The sequence below is a fragment of the Indicator indicator genome, chromosome 34 (genome assembly GCF_027791375.1).
Source record: "Indicator indicator isolate 239-I01 chromosome 34, UM_Iind_1.1, whole genome shotgun sequence".
In the NCBI taxonomy this organism is placed as follows: Eukaryota; Metazoa; Chordata; class Aves; order Piciformes; family Indicatoridae; genus Indicator; species Indicator indicator.
In genome coordinates this window covers 872,507-898,126 of record NC_072043.1, presented here as the reverse complement: position 1 = coordinate 898,126, position 25,620 = coordinate 872,507, and the positions used below count along the sequence as shown (strand labels likewise).

At 60.4% G+C, this 25,620-nt stretch overlaps 6 protein-coding genes across 6 annotated transcripts; 5 read left to right on the top strand and 1 right to left on the bottom strand.

Moving 5' to 3' along the window:
• Positions 1 to 1,866: 1,866 nt before the first annotated feature.
• Positions 1,867 to 3,421, top strand: APOA1 (apolipoprotein A1). Its single transcript, XM_054395639.1, has 4 exons — positions 1,867 to 1,899; positions 2,084 to 2,139; positions 2,384 to 2,537; positions 2,617 to 3,421. Exons 2-4 carry the CDS (start codon positions 2,097 to 2,099, stop codon positions 3,212 to 3,214), a joined length of 795 nt encoding a protein of 264 aa, XP_054251614.1. The 5' UTR covers positions 1,867 to 1,899; positions 2,084 to 2,096; the 3' UTR covers positions 3,215 to 3,421.
• Positions 3,422 to 3,929: 508 nt separating this feature from the next.
• On the bottom strand, positions 3,930 to 4,433 carry APOC3 (apolipoprotein C3). Its single transcript, XM_054395723.1, has 3 exons — positions 4,376 to 4,433; positions 4,132 to 4,258; positions 3,930 to 4,026 (listed from the first exon to the last, which is right to left on the bottom strand). Exons 1-3 carry the CDS (start codon positions 4,431 to 4,433, stop codon positions 3,930 to 3,932), a joined length of 282 nt encoding a protein of 93 aa, XP_054251698.1.
• A 1,297-nt stretch (positions 4,434 to 5,730) lies between these two features.
• Positions 5,731 to 7,166, top strand: APOA4 (apolipoprotein A4). Its single transcript, XM_054395552.1, has 4 exons — positions 5,731 to 5,741; positions 5,827 to 5,894; positions 6,024 to 6,150; positions 6,236 to 7,166. The coding sequence occupies exons 2-4, from the start codon at positions 5,846 to 5,848 to the stop codon at positions 7,164 to 7,166; spliced, it is 1,107 nt and encodes a 368-aa protein (XP_054251527.1). The 5' UTR covers positions 5,731 to 5,741; positions 5,827 to 5,845.
• Positions 7,167 to 8,925: 1,759 nt separating this feature from the next.
• Positions 8,926 to 10,484, top strand: APOA5 (apolipoprotein A5). The gene is made up of 3 exons (XM_054395715.1): positions 8,926 to 8,974; positions 9,224 to 9,335; positions 9,578 to 10,484. The coding sequence occupies exons 1-3, from the start codon at positions 8,926 to 8,928 to the stop codon at positions 10,482 to 10,484; spliced, it is 1,068 nt and encodes a 355-aa protein (XP_054251690.1).
• Positions 10,485 to 10,659: 175 nt separating this feature from the next.
• ZPR1 (ZPR1 zinc finger) lies at positions 10,660 to 15,427 on the top strand. Its single transcript, XM_054395618.1, has 14 exons — positions 10,660 to 10,788; positions 11,593 to 11,754; positions 12,040 to 12,130; positions 12,290 to 12,360; positions 12,688 to 12,774; positions 12,850 to 12,972; positions 13,081 to 13,134; positions 13,241 to 13,307; positions 13,557 to 13,627; positions 13,885 to 13,974; positions 14,072 to 14,182; positions 14,265 to 14,351; positions 14,588 to 14,653; positions 15,104 to 15,427. Exons 1-14 carry the CDS (start codon positions 10,660 to 10,662, stop codon positions 15,236 to 15,238), a joined length of 1,344 nt encoding a protein of 447 aa, XP_054251593.1. The 3' UTR covers positions 15,239 to 15,427.
• Positions 15,428 to 15,560: 133 nt separating this feature from the next.
• On the top strand, positions 15,561 to 22,965 carry BUD13 (BUD13 homolog). Its single transcript, XM_054395601.1, is given in 12 exon segments — positions 15,561 to 15,688; positions 16,718 to 16,808; positions 17,306 to 17,390; positions 17,565 to 17,622; positions 17,809 to 18,182; positions 18,185 to 18,637; positions 19,066 to 19,310; positions 19,689 to 19,776; positions 20,517 to 20,655; positions 20,787 to 20,971; positions 21,086 to 21,167; positions 21,762 to 22,965. Coding segments are annotated over 12 exon segments (2,022 nt in total). The 3' UTR covers positions 21,856 to 22,965.
• The last annotated feature ends 2,655 nt before the right edge of the window (positions 22,966 to 25,620 follow it).

Genomic DNA, 25,620 nt, shown 5'->3' with positions numbered 1-25,620 from the left:
CTGAACCCAGCGCAGCCACTTCGCCACCCTCCCCCTGCCCCACACCTCTTCCCACCGAGGAGAAGCTCTCCTGCAGCTGCCAAGCCTCCGGGGCTGGGTCCTGCCATGCTGAAGGGGGCGGGGGAGGGGATGGGGGGGAGCGGTTCCTCTCGGGGCAGCCTGGCAGGGCCATCCCTGGGGTTGGTTTTCCTTTTTTGTTTACATGACACTGAAGTTTCCGGCCGCGGCCCCAGGAGCACGGCCTGCCCCCCCCCCCCGAGTTGTGCCATTTCTGCAGTCTCACACTTTTTTAATCATGGCTTTGTATGGTAGCAGCCAATACTCGCAGTATATGTTGAATGTATCTTGATATCCTTTGCTATTATTTCTGGGGTTTGGAAATGTCAGAAGTTTTGTTTGGTTTGTTCTTTTTTTGGGGGGGGAGGGGTTGTTTTGGGTTTTTTTGTTTTGTTTTGTTTTAGTTTGGTTTGGGGATTTTTTGTTGTTTTTTTTTTTTTTTTCCCTCCCTGGTTTATGTTGGACTAAAACGACAACAAAAAAAAGGTTTCAGTAACTCTTCAGTCCTCTTTTCTTTTTTTTTTTTTTTTTTTTTGTGGGTCACTTGCAACTAGTCGATTAGTTGGACAGTGGGATCATGACAAATAAAACCATGATGATGATGATGATAATGATGATGATGATGATGATCTTCTCCCCTGGTCTCCTATTTGCCTTTGTTGCTGAAGGCTCATGGCAGGGGTGGAATGGTTTTGGCACTGGGTTGGGGGAGGCTCAAGGTGAGATGATCACAGGGGGTAAGGGTTGGAAGGGACCTCCAGAGATCATCCAGTCCAACCTCCCTGCCAGAGCAGAGCACACAGAAACACATCCAGGTGGGGCTTGAAAGTCTCCAGGGGAGGGGACTCCACAACCTCTCTGGGCAGCCTGCTCCAGGGCTCCAGCAGCCTCACACAAAAGAAGTTTCTCATGTTCAGGTGAAACTTCCTGGGTTCCAGCTTGTCCCTGTTGTTCCTTCTCCTGTTACTGGGCACCACCAAACAGAGCCTGGCACCTTCCTCTTGCCTACCACCCCTCAGATATTTATAGACATTAATAAGGTCCCCTCTCAGCCTTCTCTCCAGACTAAACAGCCCCAGGGCTCTCAGCCTTTCTTCACAGGAGGGTCTCTCAGCTGGGGTGGTCCCTGGCACAGTGGCAGGGAGACAGGGTAGAGCACCCTGGAGCAGCTTCAGGCTGAAGGGTGGCTCTGGGGTGGCTGTGGCAGGGCACTGTAGCTGGGCTCGTCTCTGCTCCAGGCTGAGCCTTTGCTCTCCAGGTCTCCAGTGAGGGCTGGAGTGAGGGTGCAGGGAAGCACAGCTCCTGGGACCTCTACAGCAGGGATGCACCCCCAAATGGGGGCAATGTGAGCAGTGAGGGTGGGGCTCAGATCCAGAGTGGTCATGGGGAGAGGGTGAGAGGTCTGGGTATGGGGCAGAGAGCCGAAGTGGTCGTGAGCAGAGGATGAGGGACCTGGGTCCGGCAGGCCAAATCCCCGCGGGGGTAAGCCTTGTCCCCGGGCCGCTGGCCAATCCCCGGGGGCTGCCGAGGGGCCCCGGTGAGGCGAGGCAGCCGCAGTGAGCAGGAATCTGGGTCAGCAGGAGCGTAAACAGCGCCTTGGCTGGGCAGCCGCGGCCCGCGGGGAGCTCCTGTTTGCTCGACGGCCTTGCCAAGCCGGCGCTCCGCGGCTGGCCCGGGCTCCGCAGCGATCCTTGAACTCTCCTCGTCACATCGTGACTGCTTGGGCTGCAGCCTTGGCTTATCTCCGCCGGGAACTGCCCCCTCCTGCATAAATAGCGGCGGTGGGGAAGCGGACGGCTCAGACGGGACAACCGGCAGCACGGCAGCGGCAGGAGAGAGCTGGTAAGAGCTTGGGCTGCTCCGGGGGCTCCCGGGCCCCCAGATTCCTGGGACACGGGATGCAGGATGGGCTTCACGCACGATGCCATCCGCGGGGAGCCGCTGTGCTGGGGCCGGGGGCTCTCTCCCCGCTGGGGCTGGCTGTGCGTGCAGCTCCCCTCATCCAACTCTCTTGCTCTGCCCCCAGGTTCAGCGTCAAGATGAGAGCCGTGGTGGTGGTCTTCGCCCTGCTCTGCCTGACAGGTAGGTCACCAGCACGGGTCTGGGGCTGGGACAGAAGCAAATCCCTGTGGGACGGAGCAGGACAGGGTGGCCGAGGCTGGCATGAGTGCCGCTGGAAGTGCCAAAGAGCTCTGCACGCCAGGCTGCGGCTGAGCGGCTCCCTGGTCCCTGCGTGGAGCCGGGCAGGTTCCTGGGACAGCGATGGGCGGGAGCTGTCCCCACCGCGGTGCTTCCATGTCCTGAGCTCTCCGGCCTCTTCCCGCAGGCACCCAGTCGCGCTCCTTGTGGCAGCAGGATGACCCTCAGGCGCCCCTGGACCGCATCAAAGACTTGCTGGAGGTATACCTGGAGACTGTGAAGGCCGGTGGCAAGGATGCCATTGCCCAGTTCGAGTCCTCTGCCGTGGGCAAACAGCTGGAGTAAGTGGGGGGGACGTGTGGCAGGGGACTGGTGGGGGGCTCCCGGGCACCGTGCGTGACCTCCCTCCACTCCCCGTAGCCTGAAGCTGACTGACAACCTGGACACTCTGGGTGCGGCCGCTACCAAGCTGCGGGAGGACATGGCCCCATACTACAAGGAGGTGAGGGAGATGTGGCTGAAGGACACAGAAGCTCTGCGCCAGGAGCTGAGCAAGGACCTGGAGGAGGTGAAGGAGAAGATCCGTCCTTTCCTGGACCAGTTCTCCGACAAGTGGACGGAGGAGCTGGAGCAGTACCGCCAGCGCCTGGCCCCCGTGGCCCAGGAGCTGAAGGAGCTCACCAAGCAGAAGGTGCAGCTGATGCAGGAGAAGCTGACCCCGGTGGCCGAGGAGGCTCGGGACCGCCTGCGCGGCCACGTAGAGGAGCTGCGCAAGAACCTGGCCCCCTACAGCGATGAGCTGCGGCAGAAGCTGAGCCAGAAGCTGGAGGAGATCCGCGAGAAGGGCATCCCCCAGGCCGCCGAGTACCAGGCCAAGGTGGTGGAGCACCTGAGCAACCTGCGTGAGAAGGTGTCCCCCCTCCTGCAGGAGTTCAAGGAGCGCCTCACCCCCTATGCCGACAACCTCAAGGCTCGCTTCATCTCCCTGCTGGAGGAGCTCCAGAAGAGCGTGGCCTGAGCCGCCGCGGCTAGGGACTGACCCCGGCCCCACTCCTGCAGCTGCCCCGGGGCCGCTTCCTGCCCTGCCCGGGGTGCTTCCCCCCGGGGGGGCTCTGGGGACGGGCTGCAGAACATCCTCCCTGAGGACCTCCCCTCCTCTCCCACTGCCTCCCCTCGCTGAAGTGGCGTCGCTCTCAGCTTTGCCTCTTTCCTTTTGTCAAATAAAGGTGACTTAAGTTATTGGAGCTCGCTCAGTCTTTGCAGTGGATGCAAAGTGGGGGACAGCCTGCACGCAGCGCTGGGGGGGGCCACAGGGACTCCAGTGGGATTAGGGGGACAGGAACCTGTCAGGGTGGGTGCCCTCTGCCCTGGCACTGACCTCAGCTCTGCCCGGGAGGCATTCAGGCTCAACTCCACATGAAGCTCTCCCAGAATCCGGGGCAGTGCCAGGGTGGTGGAGAATGGTGGGAGGTGCTTGGGCAGAGCCTGGACCCCCCCAGGCTGTGGGAGCAGTGCTGGATCCTGCCACCCTCTCACGCGGTGCTTGCCCCATGGCAAGGGGTCCCGGGGAGACACCCCCTGTCTGTCCCAGCCCTTCCTCACCCCACACAGTGCACACTCCCCCTCACTCCCACACCCAAGTGATGCTGCCACAGCCACTGCTTCAGCGCCACTTTATTGCAAGAACCACAACCATGGGTGGGGATCCAGGGTGCCGCCAGCCCACAGCAGGGCTACGCAGCCGGCGTCTGCTTCCAGAGCTCGGCCAGCTGCTGCTTCAGCCATGCCAGCTGCTGCTTCGCCAGCTCCGCGTTGTCCGACAACCAACGCCTGCAAGGGGAGGGTAGGCTCAGCACAGGGCACCTGCCGAGCTCCCCTACTGGCAGCAGGGTGGCAGGCAGGGGTGCCCGGGCTGGCAGGGGCGTGTGGGGGCACCTGGCCTGCTGAGCCACCTCCGACTCCTGCAGGGTGCTGAAGGCATCCTTGACCATGGCGGTGGCTTTCTGGGTGTACTCCTGCACCTTCCTCACCAGCTCCTTGGGCTGCTCGCCTGTGTCAGCTCCTGCGAGCACAAACCTTGTGGGAGCAGGGGCCGAGGCCAGGGAGCTGTGTCCCCCGCCCCCTGCATGCACCCCATGCCCCCCCAGCCGCGTTGTCCTCCTCCTCGCCCAGCCCTTACTTGCTGCCGCTGCCAGGGCCGCCATGCAGGCAAACAGGAGCAGGATCGACCCCTTCATGGCTGGGGAGAGAGCAGAGCACATGGCACAGGTGGCAGGCAGGGACCCGTGTGCTCACGGGGGTCCCGTCCTTGTCCCCTTCCCATCGCGACCCTCGCCAGGGGCCTCCTCACTCACCTTTGCCAGACTCTGCGCAGGGGCAGCCCTTGGCTCCCACTTTATAGCCTCTCTCCGGGGGTGTTTGTGCAAAGGTCAGGGGCGGTGGGGGCTGGCCAGGGAGGGGGACGTCTGCAGGGCCCTTCCTCTGCCAGTGCTGGTGCTGAGAGGCCTCCCTCCCGGCCAGGGGTTAGGAAATGCCCCAGCACCAGGGCTGCCCAGGGCTGGCCTGTGGCTCTGCCTGCACCTGCAAGCTTCTGCCTGTGTGCCCAGGCGTGGGCATGCATGGGCGTGGGCATGCTGGTGTGTGCAGCCAGCCTGGTGCCCACTGTGCAGTATGGTGAGGGCAGCTGTGGGGACAGCCCCAGCGCTGGTGTGGGCACACAGAGCACAAGGGTGACATCCAGTGGCATCAGCCCCTGGCATGATGCCACCGGGCTTGTTCTGCTGGTTTTGCATGCCCAAGCTGTGCCCCCCAGGGCTGGGCACAGTGATGGCTCTTTGGACCTTGTCATTGGCAATGCCTGGCTGATCCTTGTCCCTGCCAGCTGTGCCCTTTGCCCCAGCCATGACACATCAGCAGCAGGCTGCAGCCCAGGGTGGGTGCACCAGGGTGTGTGTCAGCTGAACCAGGGGCTGCGTCCTGGGGCAGGGGGGCATCAAGGGCCTATTGCTCACGGGCAGGGACACACAGGGGTGATGGCACTGTGAGGGTGCAACATCCCACAGCTTCAGGGTCCTGGCCATTCCCTGCGGCAGGGAGCCCTGGTGCCCTGCACACACACAGCCTCGTGTGCCCCCCTGCATCCAGCACAGCACTCCCAGCCCGTGTCCTGGTACCACACGGCTGGCACCAGCAGAGCCATGGCTACGTCTCACACAGCTGCAGAGCTGGGAGCTGTCCCCGGCGCTGCCCTGCCCCCTCTGCTCCAGGGTCCCTGCCACCCCGGAGGGTGCTCAGCCGCGAGGGTACCCACGTGTACCCTCATGCCCTCTCCGTCCCCTCCTTGGCGCCCTGCTGGGAGCTGGCAGGGCTGCGGGTGATGTCAGGGCTGAGTGCACATCAGGCGCTTCCACGTCGCGACCTTGCTAAAGTCCAAGCCTGGAGCCTGTGTCCCAGGCGTGCGTGGAAGGCGCGGGGGACGCCCGGGCTGCATAAATAGCTGCGGCTGCTCGCTGGCCCGGCAGGGATCCGCTCGGCTGTGCGCGGAGGTGAGGAGAGCTGCTGGCTGCGCCGCCGGTGCTGGTTCTGCTCAGCCCAGGGAGGTCTCTTCACCTCTGCTCTCTGCTCCCGCAGGCATCACCTGGCACTCAGGATGTTTCTGAAGGTTCCAGCTCTTGCCCTGGTGCTCCTGGTGGTCTCAGGTGAGGTGGTCTGTGGGTACCCAGTGCCGGGAGAGTCCTGCTCTGGAGGGCAGGATGGGGACCTGCTGTCCCTTGTGGGAGGATGCTGAGCAGGATTGTGCCCATGCTGATCGTGGCATCTGCTTGTAGGGGCACAGGCTGATGTCAACCCAGATGAGGTGGCCAGCGTGATCTGGAAGTACTTCACCGAGCTAGGCAACAATGCCAAGGAGACAGTGGAAGGGCTGCAGCAGTCTGAGATCACCAAGCAGATAGAGTGAGCACAGGGGGGGACATGGAGATGCCGGGCAGGGGAGGGGGCCGCGGGTATACCGGGGCACTGACGTGTCCCCCTCTTCCAGCACCCTGCTACAGAGCAACCTGCGGAGTGCCAGCCTGTACGCCGAGGACCTGCAGCAGCGCCTGGTGCCCTTTGCCACAGAGCTGCAGGCACGGCTGGTGCAGGACTCGCAGCGGCTGAAGGAGCAGATCCAGCGAGAGCTGAAGGAGCTGCAGGCCAAGATGGCACCGTACGCCGACGAGGTCCACCAGCAGATCGGCACTAACATCCGTGAGCTGCAGGCCAAGATCAGCCCCTACGCCGAGGAGCTGCGCTCCCGGGTGGACCGCGGTGCCGGGCAGCTGCGCCGGGCGCTGGAGCCCTACGCTGAGGAGCTGCGGGGCCGGCTGCAGGACAACGCTCAGAGCATCCAGGCCTCCCTCAGCCCCTACGCCGACCGCCTGCAGCGGCAGATCGATGGAGGGGTGGAGAGCCTGAAGGAGCACCTGGCCCCCCTGGCTGACGAGCTGAAGACTCAGGTGGAGCAGAGTGTGGCAGAGCTGCGCCGCGGGCTCAGCCCCTATGCAGGGCAGGTGCAGGAAGGGCTCAACCGGCAGCTGGACAGCCTGACGGCACAGATGGACAAGGTGGCAGAGGAGCTGCGTGCCCGCCTGGCTGCCAGCTCGGAGGAGCTGCGAGCCCAGCTCAGCCCTCTGGCCGAGGAGCTGCGGCAAGCGGCCAGTGGTGACACCGAGGGCCTGCGGCAGCGCCTGGCTCCCCTGGCCCAGCAGCTGGACCAGCGTGTGGGGCAGACGCTGGAGGCTTTCCGGCAGCAGGCAGCCCCCTTCGGAGAGGCCTTCGGGCAGCAGCTGGTGCAGAGGCTGCAGGAGATGAAGGGCAAGCTGGACTCAGGCACTGCTGGCATGGAGGACCACCTGGAGCTGCTGGAGAAGGAGGTGCGGGAGAAGGTGGCTGCCTTCCTCAACACTGCTCAGACATCAGGGGAGAACTGAGACCCCCCCTGGCACTGTGTGGAGGGGGAGCCTTGCCCCCACACCACGAGCATCGTGGGCACTGCCCCTGGCAGAAATAAACTGTCCCTTGTGAAGCACCAGCTGGTCTGTGTCTGTCCTTCCCCTCAGCATCCCACTGTCTGGTCCTGGGGCACCCAGAGCGGGGCACCCAGACAGCTGCTCCAGGGGGAGAGCATCACCCTGAATTCAGGTCCCAGGGCACCAGGAAGGGGGAACACAGGTGGGGCCGGGTGGATGTGAGGTCTCCATCCCCAGGACAGGGCTGGAGGTGGTGGCAGACAGGTGAGCCATTGGCCAGTGCAGGGTCAGGGCCCAGGAAGTCACCACACCAGGGTGCTGCAGCAACTCGGTGTCACCTGGGTGGCTCCAGAGGGGCCAGAGCCCTGGCACAGGGCCAAGCATCCCAACTGCAGCAGGAGCAGCTGCTGCTGCAGGGGATGGGCCTGTGCGGGCTGCACAGGGTGGGTGACAGGCACCACATCCCCTCCACCCTGCAGGGACTGTGGCCAGGCACAGCAGGGCTCAGGCAGGCAGGGAGCAAGCCCCAGGTCACCAGGAGATTGCCAGCTCAGGGAGAAGGAAAAGGGACTGGAGCTATGGGCACAGCGAGCACCCTGAGCTGCTCTGCTGGTGGATGCCCCCTAAGGACGTCTCCCAGGGGTGAGGAGTTTCCCCTGTGGGCTGCAGTGACAGGAGCTGCAGGATGGGAGCGTGGCCAGGGCTGCCCGGGGCAACCCCAAGCGTCCCCACAGTGAGGGAGCAGAGTGGACTTTGGTGCCAGAGGAGGGCTGGTGACTGCTCGGAGCTTCACCCCTGCGGCGCACAGGACTTTGCCCTCTGCCACAGGGCGCCCACTCCCCAGCCCTACCCCGGCCACACGTCCCAACCCCTTCCTGGCACAGCTGGAGCCGCGCTCGTCCTCCTGCACCCATCCGGGCCCCGTCCCCAGCTTCTGGGCTCCCACTCCCCTCTCTGGGCTGTGACCCCTTATGGCAGAAGTTGCCAGTGGGGGAGTTTCAGCTGCTGTTTCTGTCCCCACCCTGCCACTCCGCGCCACCCTGGCAGATCCCAGCCACTGTTTACTCCACGATGCAAAGGTCAGCGGCGAGGGCAGGGGCAGGGGCAAGCTCGTCCCCAGCAAGCTGCAGAGCCAGCAGCGAGACTCCCTTATCTCTGGGAAAACAAAGAGCTGCTCGGGCGGGCCAGCGGCCTTCGGGCAGCCCTGCCCGGGAGATGCTCGGGAAGGGGCAGGCGAGGGGGCAGTCAGATGACCGCCCCCCGCCCCCCACGTCACCTCTCAGGAACGATCGCGGGGCTCCACGTTGTGTTTACAGGGAGTGAGGTCCAAAAATCCTTCCCCTGCCGGTGCGCTCCTCAGCCTCCCTCCGCGGGGAGCATATAAAGGGAGTCGCGGGCCAGCACCCGGCAGGAGGGATGCAGGAGGTGACCAGGAGCCAGGTGAGGGGGACAAGCCCACAGAGCCTCCTGTCGGGTTGAACTTTGCCTGGCTGCAGGAGCTGGGCGTCACCCCACGCGTGTGCTGGGGGGGTGCTGGGTTACGTTTGATGTGTTAGAGGGAACGCCAGGAGCAAGGTCCTGGCAGAATGCAGGGAAGGGGGTGTGAAGAGCAGGGACCCCTGACCTGTGAGGGCTCAGAGAGGAGCCCTGCCCTGCCGTGTGACCTAATGTGCTGCTCTTCTCCTCCCCGCAGGGCGGTGGCCTGCTGGCCTGGCACACCATGCCTCTGAAGCTTGCACTGCTGCTCACCCTCCTGGGCACCTTGCCAGGTGGGTGCTGAGCAGAGGAACTTGCTCAAGGATGGCTGGTGGCAGCAGGCTGGGGGGGCGGGTCAGCATCCCTGGAGGTGTTTAAGAAAGGATTGGAGGAGGCACTCAGTGCCATGGTCTGGTTGATTAGATGGGGTTGGGTGATTGGTTGGACTTGATGATCTTGGAGGTCTCTTCCAACCTGGGTGATTCTGTGATTGATTCTGGGTGTGGGCAGCACCTCGTGAGCTGCTGCCCTCCTGCCCACAGTGTCATTGGCTGAGCCAGCACAGAGCAGCTTCTGGGAGTACCTCAGCCAGCTGACCAGTGACAAGGATGGCACAGAGCACAGCCAGGGCAGCAAGCTGGGCAGGGACATCACGTGAGTACCTCCTTCCAGGGGCTTGCCTCATGGCACCCAGCCTGGGTAACCACCTGTAGTCCCTCCAAAAGCTCCCCCCAGGTGCCACCCTCACACAGTGTCCCCTTTCCTCTGGGCGTGGAAAAGCCCAAGGGGACCAGCCCTCATGGCTACCAACAGCTTTACTGAGGGTGCTAGGGCACAGCAGGGGTGCCATGGGTAAGTTGGGGGTGCTCAGTAACCACATCTGCTGTCTGGCACAGAAACCTGAAGGAGAACATTCAGGATGGGGTCAGCTACATGGGAAACTTCCTGGAGAAGCTGGCACCCCTGGGCAGCAGAGGACCCCAGCCCCAGCTGTACCAGGACTCGGGCAGCTTGCGGAAGATCATCAGGAAAGAGCTGGAAAGCCTGAGGGTGAAGCTGTCACCCTACGTGGATGACGTCCACCAGAAGGTGGGCAAGCACCTGGACGACCTCCACTACCAGCTGCAGCCCTTCACGGAGGAGCTTCTGGAGCAGCTGTCCCTGAATGCCCGCAAGCTGCGGCGGCACCTCATGCCCAGCCGGGAGGTGACTGCTCAGCTCCTGCAGGGTGCAGACGAGGTGCAGAAGTTCATGGCTCACTATGCCGACAAGATTGCCTTCCACACCGACCAGGTGAAGGACATTTTCCACCCCTATGCAGACAGGCTGGTGACCGAGATCCACCGCAATGTGGAGGAGCTGCACAGAAACGTCAGCCCTCACACCCAGGCCAGCCCGGAGAAGCTCAACCGGTACATCCAGGAGCTATCCACCAAGCTGACCCAGAACGCCAAGGACCTCCACCAGAAGATCCAGAAAAACCTGGAGCAGCTCAAGGTGAAGCTGAGCCTCTACCCCGGCAGACTGCGGGAGCAGCCTGCCCCTGCAGAGGAGCTGGCCCGGGAGGTGCAGCGGCGGGTGGAGGAGTTCCGGAGGGACACGTACGTCCAGATCCAGGCCTTCACCCGGGTGCTGGACCGGGAGACGGAGGAAATGCGGCTGAAGCTCTCCTCCGGGCCGCCCGCCCTAGGGGATTCCCAGGAGGGTCCTCCCGCCATGGAGGACCTGCGGGCGCGCCTCGACGCGCTCTGGAGGGACCTGGCGCGCAGCCTGGGCGAGCGCGGCGGCGGCGAGGCGCGCTGAGGGCCGGGGGGCGCCAGGGGCGGAGAAGGCAGGGCCGGGGCGGGCAGCCCACACCCAATAAAGGCGCAGCCATAGCGCTCCTGCCTCGCGTGACCCCCGCGCGTCACATGACCGCCGCGCCTCACGTGACCGTCCCGGGTCCCGGAGCGGCGCTCCCGGTGGCGGCGGTTTCAACATGGCGTCGCTGGGGGCGGTGGAGGCGGCTGCGGTGAGAGGGGGGTCCCTGTTCCAGCCCCTCAGCGCCGAGGACGGCGAGCAGCGGCCGGCCGAGATCGAGTCGCTGTGCATGAACTGCTTCCGTAACGTGAGCGGCCGCCGGGGCCTGCCGGCCTGCGCGGGAGGGCACCGGGACACGGCCACAGCGGCCTCTGGGTGCAGGGACCTGCAGGTGGACTGCTCAGGGTCCTGCTGGAGTGGCTTGAGGGAAGCGAGCTATAGCAGCCTGCGGGTCTGGGTGCAGGGGTCTGCGGGGATCGCGGGGCCGGGGCTGAGGCAGGGAGCCGGTGAGGGCATGAGACAGGGGTCTCCTGGGGAGGGTTGAGGAGGGGGTGAGCCCAGGCCAAGCACACAAGGGGTTGAGGTCTGGGGTCGGGGTCAGGAGCCTGCAGGGTTAGGACAGGGGCCTGCCGGGGAGGGGCAGATGAGGGTGATCTCAAGCTAGAGCCACAGTGGTCTCCTAGTCGGGGCATAGGGACCCGCAGGGGTTAGGACAGGGGCCTGCCAGGGAGGGGCAGATGGGGATGATCTCAAGCTAGAGCCACAGTGCTCTCCTAGTCGGGGTGTAGGGACCTGCTGGGGTGTAGTGCCTGGTTCGGGGCTACAGAGGCCTCTGGGTCTAGGGGCCTGTGGGAGTCAGGGGGTTGGCTTCAGGTACAGAGGTCTGCGAGCTGAGTGAGGACTCAGGAAAGAGCTGCTGGTGATCACAACTTGTCCTGGAGCTGAGGGGTGGTGGTAGGAACTGCTGGGCTCCCCCAACCCTGCTTGGGGTGGTTGGGTGTTCTTGGGAGTGGCAGGGCTCAGGGATGGAGACCTGCCCCAGGGGAGCCCCAGCAGGAGCAAGAGAGAGCTGTGGGGAGCTGAGTTCCCACGAGGCCCCTCGCTGCTGCAGGGTGTGACACGGCTCCTGCTCACCAGAATCCCCTTCTTCAAAGAGGTCATCGTCAGCTCCTTCACCTGTGACAGCTGCTCCTGGTCTAACACAGAGATCCAGTCTGCAGGCAGGATCCAGGAGCAGGGCGTGCGCTACACCCTGACCGTCACCTCGCGCCAGGTGAGCAGCGCCTCCCCCCTGCCCAGCACTGGGGCTGTCTGTGGGCCAGGCTGCTGGGGAGGTGCCTCCTGCACCCCTTTGTCCTTCACAGATAGAGCAATAAGTGTTCACCTTCTGTGCTGCCTGATCCAGCAGGGTGGTTGTTCAGCAGTAACCTTTGTAAACCCAAGTGTGGATATTGCTGGCACGGAGAGGCTGCTGAGCTGGCCTGGAGCTAACACTGCTGCTTTGGGAGGTGCTGGGGGCCCTTGGGATCCTCACACTGCCCTCAACTGTCCTGTGCAGCACATGAACAGGGAGGTGGTGAAGACTGACTGTGCCACGGCCCGGATTCCAGAGCTGGACTTCGAGATCCCAGCTTTCACCCAGAAGGGAGGTGGGTGAGTGGTGCCTGCACTGTGGGCACCAGTTAAGGCCCTGGCCTCCTCTCCCTTGGGCTGAATAAGCTCCACCAGGCCAAGGTGTGGAAGCTGGCAGGGTGGGCAGCACCACTGTGGTGCACTTAGTGGTGATGTCCTTGCTGTTTTCATGCCAGTTCTGACCACCATTGAAGGGCTCATTGACAGAGCTGTGGCAGGCCTGGAGCAGGACCAGCCCATCCGCAAGGTAAGGCTCCTTCAAGTAGCTGAAAGGGCCTGCAAGGAATCTGGGAAGGGACTTTTGACAAGGGCTTGGAGGGATGGGGTGAGAGGGAATGGATTGAAGCTGGAGGAGGGCAGATTGAGACTGGAGATGAAGAAAAAATTCTTTAGAGTGAGGGTGGGGAGACACTGGAGCAGGCTGCCCAGGGAGGCTGTGGATGTCCCCTCCCTGGAAGTGTTCCAGGCCAGGCTGGATCAGGCCTTGAGGCTGGTGGGAGGTGTCCTTGCCCATGGCACGGGGATGGAGCTGGGTGAGCCTTAGGGTCCCCCTTAACTGTGTCCTGTTTTGCAGGCGAAGGATGAGGAGGTGGCAGCTAAAATAGAGGAGTTCATTGGTAAACTGAAGCAGCTGAAAGAAGTTCCTTCCCCCTTCACTTTTGTGAGTAAGCTGGAGCAGGGCCCCTTCCTGAGCAGGGAGGTGTGGGGTGGCTCCCTGAGGCTTTCTCCCCCCCAGATCATCGATGACCCTTCAGGGAACAGCTTTGTGGAGAACCCCCACGCTCCGCAGAGGGATGACGCCCTGCTGGTCACTCGCTACAGGAGGACTCCCCAGCAGGCTGCCATGCTGGGGCTGGAGGTAACAGGGAGCTGCTGTTCCTGCCCTGGGCCCCTCGCCCTCTGGGAGACCCTGGCTTTAGGAACAGGGGTAATGCTGCTTCTGGTTTCTCCTCAACACCCCATGCAGGGAGAGGAGCAAGATGAGGCAGCAGCAGACTCTGCAGAGGACCTGAGGAATGAGGTGGGAGCCTTTGCAGCGTGCTGGCAGTCGTGACTGGGGGGCTGGTGCCCAGGACAGGTTTTCTGGGCTGGCCTGGACTTTCTGATTTTCCTTTCCTGTGACCCAGGTGCTGCAGTTCAACACCAACTGCCCTGAGTGCAATGCCCCAGCCAACACCAACATGAAGCTAGTCCGTATCCTTCCAGCAGGGACATGCACATTGGTGTCCTGTGCATGCAGGGGACAGTCACCTGTTTGAGCCTGCTCTCCTCCTGCTGCATGGTTAAATGGTTCCTGGTAGAGCCTGTCCGGGTGCAGCTGTGTCTCACAGCTCACCAGTAAGGTTCTGCAGTGCCTGGGGAAGGGCTGAGGCTGTGAAGAGGGTGCAGGCTGCTGCTTTGAGGCTTCCCTGTTGCTGAGTTTTCTTTGACTGTCTGCTCCAGAAATCCCACACTTCAAGGAAGTGATTATCATGGCCACCAACTGTGACTCCTGTGGGCACAGGACGAATGAGGTGAGCTGGAGAATACTGAACCCTTTCTGAGGGGCTGAGGGGAGGTGGGGGCTGGTGCTGTGTGCTCTCATGGGTGGCTGTTCTATCTGGGACAGCTTCATTTGGTGCAGATCAGCCATCACCACACCTGCTCAAGCCTGCTGGGCACTGTGCTCAGATGTAGAGCAGCCTCTGAGCTCTCAGGGTAAACCCTCTTAGGAGGTCATGGCAGGGTTTTGGTATCAGAGTCCCTGAAGGTGGCTGCTGGCTGTCCCCAGGTGAAGGCTGGAGGAGCAATTGAACCCCAAGGCACCAGGATAACCCTTCGGATTACAGACCCCTCTGACATGACCAGGGATATCCTAAAGGTACAGTGCCCTGGGGTGCCTGCCCTGGCCTCCCTTGGTGGGTGCACAGGGCCTGGCTGTCCCGCTGTGGGCACTCACCAGCTGCTCACCCTCACAGTCAGAGACCTGCAGCGTGGAGATCCCGGAGCTGGAGTTCGAGCTGGGGATGGGAGCCCTGGGAGGGAAATTCACCACGCTGGAGGGGCTGCTGAAGGACATCAGAGACCTGGTGAGTGAGGCTGCACTGCTGGGCCTGGCTGTGGGGCCAGATGTCTGTCACAGCTGGCTGAGTGGGTGGCTCTGCTCTCCAGGTTGAGAGGAACCCCTTCACCCTGGGGGACAGCTCTGCGCCTGGCAAGGCTGAAAAGCTGCAGGAGTTTGTTGGGAAGCTGCAAGAGGTGAGGGCATGGCTGATTTCACACCCCCTGCTGCTGTTGCTATAACAACTCCTTGGCAAGCGTTTTCCTGGCTGCTCCACACTTGTCCTCCTGTGTCCTCAGCCGTTTTATGGAGCTGTTACTGGTTTTTAACTGGTGACAGTGTTGGAACGGTAAAGCATGCTGCATGCATCTTGCTGCCAGAAATGCTGGAATGTTAGGAAGAGCCTTCATGCCTGGATGTGCTATTTCTGCAGATCATAGAGGGGAAGACAAAGGCTCACTTCATCATGGATGACCCTGCAGGCAACAGCTACCTTCAGGTATGGCATTGGGCAGTGGGAAGATAGAATCATAGAATGGTCTGGGTTGGAAGGGACCTCCAAAGGTCATCCAGTCCAACCCTCTCTGCACTAAGCAAGGGCATCCTCAACTAGATCAGGTTGCAGAGCCCTGTTGAGCTTCTTGAAGTCTCTTTAGCAGTTTGGGTGGATTTTCCTCTGTTTCTGTAGTGTTGGCAGGGAGGGTTCCCTTTGGAGTGTTGTTAGTGACTTGTCCCAAGGAGATGGAACTGCTTAGCACAAAGATGGGAGTAGTGTCTGCTCCCTGGAATTAGTGGCCAGGAATGGTCTGTCCTAAGTCATGCTCGGTGGTGTGAGGGACAAGACTTGCCCAAATACTGTCCAAAGCCCCTCTCTGGTGTGCAGCTGGGGGGTGCTGGTGCCTGAGGCTTTGAGCAGGGGTGTGAAGGGGGTCCCCATCTCCCCCTGCAGAATGTGTATGCCCCTGAAGAGGACCCAGAGCTGTCAGTGGAGCGCTACGAGCGGACCTTTGAGCAGAATGAAGACCTGGGCCTGAACGACATGAAGACGGAGGGCTACGAGGCGGAGGGAGCCCCGGGCCAGTAGCTGGGTGCAGCCGGACCCTTTAACCTCGTGGCTCTGGGGACTAGGACTTGTTGGGGGCTAAGATCCTTTTCCCTGTCCTGAGCTGCCCCGTGGGCAGCAGGGCCGGGCTCTGAGGTCTTGCTATGGAAGCGTACGGTGTGGGGATAGCGTTCGGGGGCCCTGGGGCCGCGACCCCGAATAAAAGCGTGGAAGGAGGGTCCGCGTCCGCTGCTCGCCACGCCCACATGCTCCGTAGCCCCGCCCATGCCCCGCCCGCCGCGGAAGCGCGCCCTCAGCCTGCCGCGTGCCCTCCGCTCCGGCGTCACTTCCGGCGTGCGGCACAATGGCGGCGCAGGGCATGTCCAAGGCTGAGTACTTGCGGCGGTACCTGAGCGGGCCGCCCGCCGCCGAGGCCGCCCAGCCCCGCCGCCGGCGCAAGAAGAAGCCGCCGGGTGGTGCCGGGAGGAGCGGGTGAGTCGCGGGCAAAGGGGAAGCCGCGGCCTGCGCAGGCTGCCGCCGCCGCCGCTCGTCGCAGGCCCGACTGGCCGCGGTGCGTGTCTGTGAGCCGGGAGCTGCCGTCGGGACCCTCCTCCGACGCCCTTAACCTCGTTCTGCGCGGTCGGGGCTCTCTCCAGGGGCGCTTCCCTGGGCTAGAAATACCCAGGATCCCTCTCAGGATCCCTACCCCAGGATCCCTCTCAGGATCCCTACCCCAGGATCCCTCTCAGGATCCCTACCCCAGGATCCCTCTCAGGATCCCTACCCCAGGATCCCTCTCAGGATCCCTACCCCAGGATCCCTCTCAGGATCCCTACCCCAGGATCCCTCTCAGGATCCCTACCCCAGGATCCCTCTCAGGATCCCTACCCCAGGATCCCTCTCAGGATCCCTACCCCAGGATCCCTCTCAGGATCCCTACCCCAGGATCCCTCTCAGGATCCCTACCCCAGGATCCCTCTCAGGATCCCTACCCCAGGATCCCTCTCAGGATCCCTACCCCAGGATCCCTCTCAGGATCCCTACCCCAGGATCCCTCTCAGGATCCCTACCCCAGGATCCCTCTCAGGATCCCTACCCCAGGATCCCTCTCAGGATCCCTACCCCAGGATCCCTCTCAGGATCCCTACCCCAGGATCCCTCTCAGGATCCCTACCCCAGGATCCCTACCCCAGGATCCCTACCCCAGGATCCCTCTCCAGGATCCCTACCCCAGGATCCCTACCCAGGATCCCTACCCAGGATCCCTACCCCAGGATCCCTACCCCAGGATCCCTACCCCAGGATCCCTCTCAGGATCCCTACCCCAGGATCCCTCTCAGGCCGGGGATCTTCTCCCCCGACCCCCAGACCAGAAATTTCCCCCTCCCCGGGCGAGAAATTCCACCCCTTGCTCAGAAGTCCTCCCATTGCCGTTCCCACCCTCGGGCCAGCTGGCAGGAATCGGGCTGTGCCCTTCCTTGATGGTGACCTAACGGCAGGGCACCTTCTCCCCACTCCTAGGATGCGGATTGTGGATGATGATGTCAGCTGGAATAGCATTGCTGCTGTGCAGGAGAAGGAAGAGGAGGAGGATGAAGCAGACATGCCTGTGGTGAGCAGGGAATTACAGTCGAAAGTGGTTTCACAAACTAAATGTACTGTTGTTATGGTCCCCCTCCTGTGCCTCTATGGGAAGGGCTTGCTAAAACTCACCCTCACCTACCTCTTTTGGTAGGTTCCGTGATAGGGGTGGGGGAGGTTCCTGGTTGAAGCACAAAGTGGTTGTGCAGATTAGCTCCCTGCAGATTAAAGTAGCCCTCACAAGTGCCAGAAGCACAGCGTAGAGCCACAACTGTGGTTCTTACAGCCCTAAAACAGTTGCTTGAGGGGAGGCAGAAGGTAACTGTAGGTTGCTGGAGCCTGCTGACCACTGCAGTGTGAGCACTGGGAGTGGGAGCTTTGGGAAGCTGCTTTGAGACCCCTCCTGCAGAAAGGCAGCTACGCGATGGTAACCCATCAGAGCAGTTAGGTGTAAGGGGTGGTGTTGGAGGGCAGAAATCCCTTCCTTTTCTTCCCAAAGCCACATTGCTCTCTCTGCTGTGTGGTCAGGTGGCAGAGTTCATTGATGAGCGTCCTGATGAGGTGAAGCTGATGGAGGAGTTCCGGACAAACACTAAATGGAAGCTTCTGGGAGGTGAGAGCAGAGCAGACCCTTCCCCCCTCTCCTCTTGAGGGTTTAACTGCTCCAGACGAGGTCATTGCAAGTTCAACACAGTGCTGGCTGAAAGGAAGTAAATCCTTGAGCTGCTGAAGAGATCATGAACCATGGAACCCTAACAATGGTAACCTCCTCCTTGTTCTCCTTCAGACCAGAATGAGGACTCCCAGAACTCGGATGTGTCAGTGCCTGCCAAAGCCACCATGAGGTATGGAGCTTCAGCTGGAGCCTCTCCTATTGCTTGATTTCTGAGGGTGTCAGAGGCAGTGGAGATCTGTAGCATGCTGAGGGTGGTGGTGGTGGTACCACTCCCCCCTTTTCTGAAAGCATCTGTGGGATGGTCTGTGGCACACAACAACCTAACTCTGATTGTCACCTTCTGCTGCCCTACCAGGCGCCAGCGCCATGACTCTCCAGACAGCTCCCAGCCAGGCAAGCTGTGGCACGAGGCTGACAGATCCCCTGCCAGGCACCAGCACCACGGCTCCCCGGACCCATCCCTTCCCAGGCGAGAGGGAAACCACTCTGCCAATCCCCTCCCTGCCAGGCGCCAGCGCCATGACTCACCAGATCTGTCCCCACCACGGAGGAAGCGCCATGACTCCCCAGACCTGTCACCTCCCAGGAGAGATGGAAGCCACTCTGCCAACCCCCTGCCTGCCAGACGGCAGCGCCATGACTCCCCAGACCTGTCCCCCCCCAGACGCCAGCGCCATGACTCCCCAGACCTGTCCCCCCCCAGACGCCAGCGCCATGACTCCCCAGACCTGTCCCCCCCAGACGCCAGCGCCATGACTCCCCAGACCTGTCCCCCCCCAGACGCCAGCGCCATGACTCCCCAGACCTGTCCCCCCCCAGGAGAGATGGAAGCCACTCTGCCAACCCCCTGCCTGCCAGACGCCAGCGCCATGATTCCCCAGACCTGTCCCCCCCCAGACGCCAGCACCATGACTCCCCAGATGTCTCTCCCACAAGGGTCAGTTCAGCAGTGGGGAAGAAGGGCAGCAGGAGCAGTGAGAAGCCCCAGCCGGGGGGAGGCCAGGGAGGGCAGCCCCAGCTCAGGCATGGTGCCTCTGCCAAGTCCTCGTCGCATCGGAAGCGTGAGGCTGCTCCAGACCTGTCCCCTCCCTGGAGGGTGAGGCATGATTCTGACTCAGAGCTGTCCCCACCCTGGAGAAAGAGGCTTGGGTCACCCGGGGGGAGAAAGCAGAGCAGGACAAAAGGTGAGTGAGTGGCAAAGCTGCTGCTGGCTCTCTGCCTCTGCTGTCTGTCTGCTCTCTGATTATGTTTGCACGCTGCCAGGAGGTGAGAGGTGTGGAGCTGGCAGCCTGCAGTCAGGCAGTTGGTTGGCACTGCTCTTGGAGCATCAGCTTCTTGTCAGCCTGCTGTTCATCAGCTGCTCCAGAGCTCCCCTAGGAGTTAGCTGGCCAAGGCTTAACTGTGCTCAGGAGGCTGAGAGCCTTTCCAGCCTGTCTCTAGGCAGTGACACCTTCAGTAGCAGGAGAATTCAGACTCTTATCTTCTCCCTACAGCTTTGTCATCTCAAGCTCTGGAATTTTCTAGACTTAACCTCCTGCCCCACCATGTTTAGTCCTTTTGCAGGACTCATTCTGCCAAGAGCTGTCAGGTTTGGGTTGTGTGTCCACTGCAGGTGCTTCTCCAGCCACCAAGAAGCTGAGGCATGACTCTGAATCTCCACCACTACAGAGGGGTGCAGCCCAGGGGCTCAGCTCCCCCAAACGTGGTGCACTCAGGAGGAGTCCCAGCAGGTCTCCAGACTCTGATTTATCCCCTCCACGGCGGACCCTGCCTGCTGGGAAGGAGCAGCACAGGTCCAGGAGTCCCCATGAGCCTTCTCCTCATCAGCACCATGACCCCAAGGGATCTCCCAGGAAGGTAAAGGTGGCAGCTTTGTGCTCAAGCTGTGGATCACTCCCTGTGGGCAGCCAGGCTGGATGAGGCCTTGAGCAACCTGGGCTAGCAGGAGGAGTCCATGGCAAGGGGGTTGGAACTGGATGATCTTTAAACTCCTTTCCAGCCCAAACCAATCTGTGAACTTCCAACTTGTGGAGTGGAGTTTTGGTCTGCAGCCATGCCAGAGCCTCTGCTGGCATTAAGAGCAGGGTGAGCAGCTGTGCCTCAGCCCTCTCTGCTCCAGGAGCTCTGGCAAAGCTGTTCTTGAGGGTGCCAGCCAAGTGGCTCTGTAAAGTGTCTGCTGATGTCTGGGCAGCTCTCAGCTGGCAGTAACTGGGGTGGGTTTCGTTTGCTTTGCAGGTCCAGGCTGGCCTGGTGTCAGCTGATGTGCTGCGGAGGGAGCAGCAGGAGCTCCGGAGGCAGGAGAGGAGTAACAAACACCTGGAAGGTAGGGGCTGCAAACACTGTGTGGGCACACAGGCCCTGGGTCAGGCAGAAAGGATGCTGTGGAGCAGCACCTTGGGTTGCTGATGGATTCCCTGGGCAGGGGCACAGAGCCTCTGACAGAAAAGGTTTGTGAATGGTTGGCTTATGAGCAGTGAAATCAGGGCAGGTCAGAAGGGGTTCCTCAGCTCCTTCTGCTGGGGTCTGAAGAAGCAGCCTGAGACTCAAGAAGCTTGGGGCAGCAGCTAGAAGCAGGAGCTGCCTGGTTTTGGATGTTCTGAGTTGTTTAGTCTGGAGAAAAGGAGGCTGAGGGGAGACATTCTGGCTCCATTACACCTTCCTGAAAAGAGGTTGGAGCCAGGTGGGGGTCAGCCTCTTCTCCCACAGAGCAAGTGATGGGACAAGAGGATACAAGCTCAAGTGGTACCAGGGGAGGTTTAGGTTGGACATGAGGAAGAATTTCTTCCCTGAATCTGTTGTCAAGCTGTGGTCCAGGCTGCCCAGGTGGAGTCCCCATCCCTGGAGGGGTTTCAGCTGTGTAGATGTGGTGCTGAGGGCCATGATTCAGTGGTGCTGTGGCAGTGCTGGGTCAGCTGCTTGCTAGACTCCATCTTGAAAGGTCTCTTCCAACCCAACCAGTGCTGTGGAGCAAAGGCTGGGACGAGCAGCAGCGAGTCACTGAACTGTCTGGAGACAGCCAGATGTTGCAGCATGCCTGAGCTGAGGCATCTGTCCCCCCTCCAGAGGAATCCAGGCATTCCCAGACTGTTTTCCGGGACAAGTCCGGGCGCAGGAGGGACCTGGCGCAGGAGCAGCTGGAGCAGAGGCAGAAGGCAGCGGTGGAGGCAGAGCGGGATGCACTCTATGCCAAGTGGGGCAAAGGGTGAGGTGCCCCCCTGCTCCCTGGATGATTGTTGGGAATGCTGCATGCAGGGTGGAAGTTGAGGATTGCAAGCCCTCACCACCAAGAAGGAGCTTGCTGGCTGGGGGGTGAAACCTTGTATGTGTTTGCAGGCTGGCCCAGGACAGGCAGCAGCAGCAGAACGTGGAAGATGCTATCAAAGAGATGCAGAAGCCCTTGGCCAGGTACATCGATGACCAGGACCTGGACCAGATGCTGCGGGAGCAAGAGAGGGAAGGAGACCCCATGGCTGACTTCATCAAAAAGAGGAAGGCCAAGGAGAACAAGGAGAAGAAAGGTTTGGGTGCTGTTAGGTGATGTGTGGCTCCTGGCAGCCTGTGCACACCTCTGGGGCTGGGCACACAGGGACCATGCCAGGGCACTCAAGCAGGGTTGCTCTTTTTATCCCTAGAAAAGCCAAGGTACAAGGGACCAGCACCACCACTCAACAGGTTCAACATCTGGCCTGGGCACCGCTGGGATGGTGTGGACAGGTAGGTGCTGGGCCAGGGGTGTGACAGTGACAGCAGAACACATCAAGTGTGGCTGCAGGGATCTGAGCCTGAGGATTCCCAGCTGGCAGAGGGGTGAGGTGGTTGGCACTAGAGTCATGGAATCATTAAGTCCAGCTTGAAGGAGCTTCTGGCTTTCATCTCAGGTGCTCCAGCATTGGAGCCACGCAATTTATCCTTTGCACCTGATTTTTTTTTTTTTTTTTTTTTTTTGCCTCATCAATCCCCAGCCTTTTGACCAGACCTGCAGTGAGGCTGAATGTGTTCACTTCATAGATTGACAGAATGGTTTGGGTTGGGGGGGACCTTGAAGATCATTTAGTTCCACCCCCACTGGCAGGGCCCACCCACCACTAGCCCAGGCTGCACAGTTGCCAGTGGGTGATGACCCTGTCCCCGTTTGGGGCAGGAGGCAGCAGGTTTGGTGCTGTCAGCCTGCTCCTTGCTGTTTCTTGCCACAGATCAAGGTAGAAGTTGAGTCAAAGTGATAGAGGACTCCTAAAGCCTCTAAAAAGTGTCCTTGCCTTGGAGAAGCTCCTCCCCAGCAGCCCATGGTGCTCTTGGTGTCTCTGGCAGGTCCAACGGGTTCGAGCAGCAGCGCTTCGCCAGGATGGCCAACAGGAAGGCGGTGCAGGAGCTGGCCTACAAGTGGAGTGTGGAGGACATGTAGGGGAGGAACCATGGGCTGCTGCTGGGGCAGTTCCCCTCCTGCCAGGAAGGGGGATGACTCTGCCTGGACCAAGCTCTACCCTTGGTGCTCAGCATCCGTGTGGACCACCTCCTGCGAGGCAAAGCTGAATGGAGAGCAAACAAAGAGGAGGCAGAGAGGACAAGAGCTGCAGCAGTGCTGCCTGGAGCACTGCAGGGGCTGTGTGGTGTGGGGTGACCTCTCCTCTCTGGTGTTCCCCTCTGAGGGGCTGCAGATGCCTTTTTGGTCACTTTCCTTGTGTTCTAACAAACTGTAGGAGCTCTTTCCTAAATTGTTTGATGCCAAACGCTTTGTCCTCTGAGGGTACTTCTCAAGCCTTCAGGTGTCCTACATCTCAGGTTTGTTTTTTTTCTCATGGTGAAAGTGCTGAACTCCTGGTTCCTGGAGAAGTGAACCCCATTCAGCCTGGTCCAGAGCTTCAGTTGTGCTTGAGCTGTTCCAGAGATCAGCTGTACCCCAAAACTGTGATGTTTGTGTGGTGGTTTTGGTGCTCCTCAGTTCATGCTGTCACCAAGAGGCTGTGGAGTCAGTAAAGCTCAGCTGCTCCAGCCCTGTCAGAGCAGGAGGCTGCTCACTCTGTAGCAGCCTGCTCTGCAATGCCGCATTTGACAGGAAAGCCTTCGGGGGCCGTTTCTTGTGTAAATAAACATCTGGAGGAGCTTTAGGTTGCTTCCCTTGGCTGTTAGGAGCTGATGGCTTTGGGCATCCTGGCACTGCTGCCTGGGCCTTGCCTCAGTGCCAGCTGTAGCCCCTGGCTGCCCAGCAGATTTGTTGGACTCGGCTGAGGCCCAGGTGAGGGAGCAGAGCAGTGGTGGAAACAAATCCAGCTGTTGTCAAATCCAGCTGTGCTGCATCCCAGGGAGCAGGGGTAAAAGGCAGGCAGACGTTTCCATGGCGATACCTTGTCCTGAGCAGGGGTCAGAGTGGCCTCTTTGGGGCCCTGTTGGGTGAGGAGTATAAGGACAGAGGCTGCTCTGGAGTGGGAGAAGCTGGGGGCTTCCTGCCCTGGGTTGTGTTCCTCCTGTTCCTTATCTGGCAGTGCTGAGACTGTTTGTACTCCTGTCAATAACAGCTTGGGGTTTTTTTCACTGCATTTGGTGTGCTGCTGTTTTTTCCCTGCAGGGGAGGAGGAGGAGGGTCAGGGATTGTGATGTCCTCCAGCCCTGGGGAGAGCTTTGCCCATGTGGGCTCTGGGGCAGCCTGGAGGGCTGAAAGGTGATTTGGGGGTGGGAGGAATTGTGTGGGGCTGTGGTGGGAGCTCAAAGCTCCCCAGTCCTCAGCCAGGACTGTTCGCCATCTGGGCTTTTCCTTCTGGGAGGCTGTTCAAGGCCAGGTTGGCTAAGGCCTGGAGCAGCTGAGTCTAGGTAAGAGGTCTCTGCCCTGGCCAGGGGGCTTGGAGTGGATGATCTCTGAGGTCCCTTCCAACCTGAGCCACTCTCTGATTCTATGACTCTCTTCACCCTGGCTGGGTCAGGGAGCAGTGGAGGGTGTGCCCTTGGTCTGCATCCCACATCCCAGCTTCCCTGTCCTGGGTGTGGCCTTGGCTGAACTGCTGTGGCAGCAGTGCTGGGAAAACCAGGTGGGAGGCTTTGGGATGCGGGAGGGCTGGAGCTAGGCTGTGCCACCACGCAGCAGATCTCTTCCTCAGCTCTCCTGGAGGGCAGTGGCCTCCTTCTCAGCAGGGAGCAGCAACTGTGATGAGCTCCAAGTACCCAAACCCATACCAAAACAAACCAACCCCACAACAAACACCCAAACCAAAGCTGGGTATTCAGATCTTAATTTAATTTAAAGCACTGCCGGTGCCAGTCCTGGCAAACAGCGAGCAGAGTAATTATTATGCAAATGAGGCAGATAGAAAAACGATTAATAATTGCACAAATTAAAAACGATTGTAAACATCCTGTGACTGCTGATAAGGGTGGGAGGGGCTGGGGGGGGGCAGCCTGCTCCCCACCTCTTGCAGCCTGAGTCCCTCATTAGTGCTCTTTAATTAGCAAACCATGCCAGGCAGCCAAGGAGCCTTTTTGGGGCAGGTTGAAGGCTGGCACAGGGTGGTGCCTGGTTCAGGTGATGCCACCTGGGTGCTGTGGCTGCTGGCACCAAGCTCAAGCTTTGGGTCCAGCTTTGGGCTTGAGACTCCAGGGCTTTGCTGAGTTGCTCTTTGGGGCTGGTTTGCTCCTCTTAGGAGGGGTCAGGCTGGGGTGCTGCACCCAGTTCTGGTGCCCTCAGCACAAGAAGGACATAGAACTGCAAGAGCAGGTCTGGAGGAGGCTACGAAGATGATCAGAGGGCTGGAGAACCTCCCCTGTGGGGACAGGCTGAGAGAGTTGGGGCTGTTCAGAGAAGCAAAGGCTCCAGGGAGACCTTAGAGCAGCCTTCCAGTACCTGAAGGGACTACAGGAGAGCTGGGGAGGGACTTGTGATAAAGGCTGGGACTGCCAGGATGAGGGACAATGGCTTTGAGCTGGAGGAGGGGAGGTTGAGACTGGAGATGAGGAAGAAATTGCCAGTGAGGGTGGTGACACATTGGAACAGGTTGCCCAAGGAGGCTGTGGATGTGTTCAAGGCTAGGCTGGATGAGGCCTTGAGCAACCTGGGCTGGTGGAAGGTGTCCCTGCCCATGACAGGGTGGGGGTGGCACTGGATGATCTTTAAGGTCCGTTCCAACCCAACCTAGGCTCTGAACCTAAGCTCCTGTGACCTGTCCCTCCTGATGCCACTTTGTCTCCCACATCCCAGCAGGCAGTGCCAGGCTTCACCCCCCTGGGCAGCTCACTCCCACCAGCAATTGCCAGGCAGATTTGTCAGGCACTGTACTGCTAATTGCCCCACACCACTTTTTTTTTTTTTTTTTCCCCTCCCTGTTTGCCAGTTTTGCTCTCCTGCCTCTGCCAGCAGCTAATCAGTGGTAAGGGCTTACAGCAGCTAATGGCCTTGCAGGGCCTTCCCCTGTCAAGGACAGGCAATTAAGCTTGGCCCTGGCACATCCTAATTAGATTGGTGGTGATGAGCTGCTGGGGAATGTGTTGAGTGCAGATCAGGTGTAAATCCCACTGCCTGCCCTCCCCACCCTCAGCCCCCTGCCTGCTGGGGTGCTGGTGCTGCTGTTTGGGGAGCTGAGCGATGCCAATGGGCTCCAGGTGCCAGCTCTGGGGGACTCTGCCCCCCTGCCTGTGGGGTGTTGGTTGTGGCAGCTCCAGCAGAGCAGGCTCAGGCTCTGGCAGGTGCCTGGGTTTGTGCCACGTTGCTGCTGTGCTCTCCTATGATTTTTTTAATTAAAAAAGCCCAAGATCTCTCAGTTGTGGGTTTTTGCCTTTTTTTTTTTTTTTTTTTTTCCCCCCTTCTCCAGCCAGCAGCAGCTCCAGGTTGCAGGTGCCCAGGGCAGAGCCCAGCACCTCCATCCATCCTCCTGGGGTTTTGGTGAAGCGGGGACAGTGCTGTGGTGACACCCTACACCCACCCCCAGCGTGGTTTGGGGGCGTGAAAAGCTCTTCCCCTGGTGTCTCCTTCCCCCCATTCCCAGGAGTGGCAGGTTGGTGATTGTCTATGCAGATGTGCACTTCCCCTAATTAGTCCATAATTAGGACATGCAGAGATAAAAATTACAAAAATATTTACTCTAGACTCTGATTTTCTTTTCTCCTTTTTTTTTATTTTTAAACCACCTCTTAGACTCTGATTATTTTTTTTTTTCTTAAACCATCTCTCTCTGCTGCTCCTTCA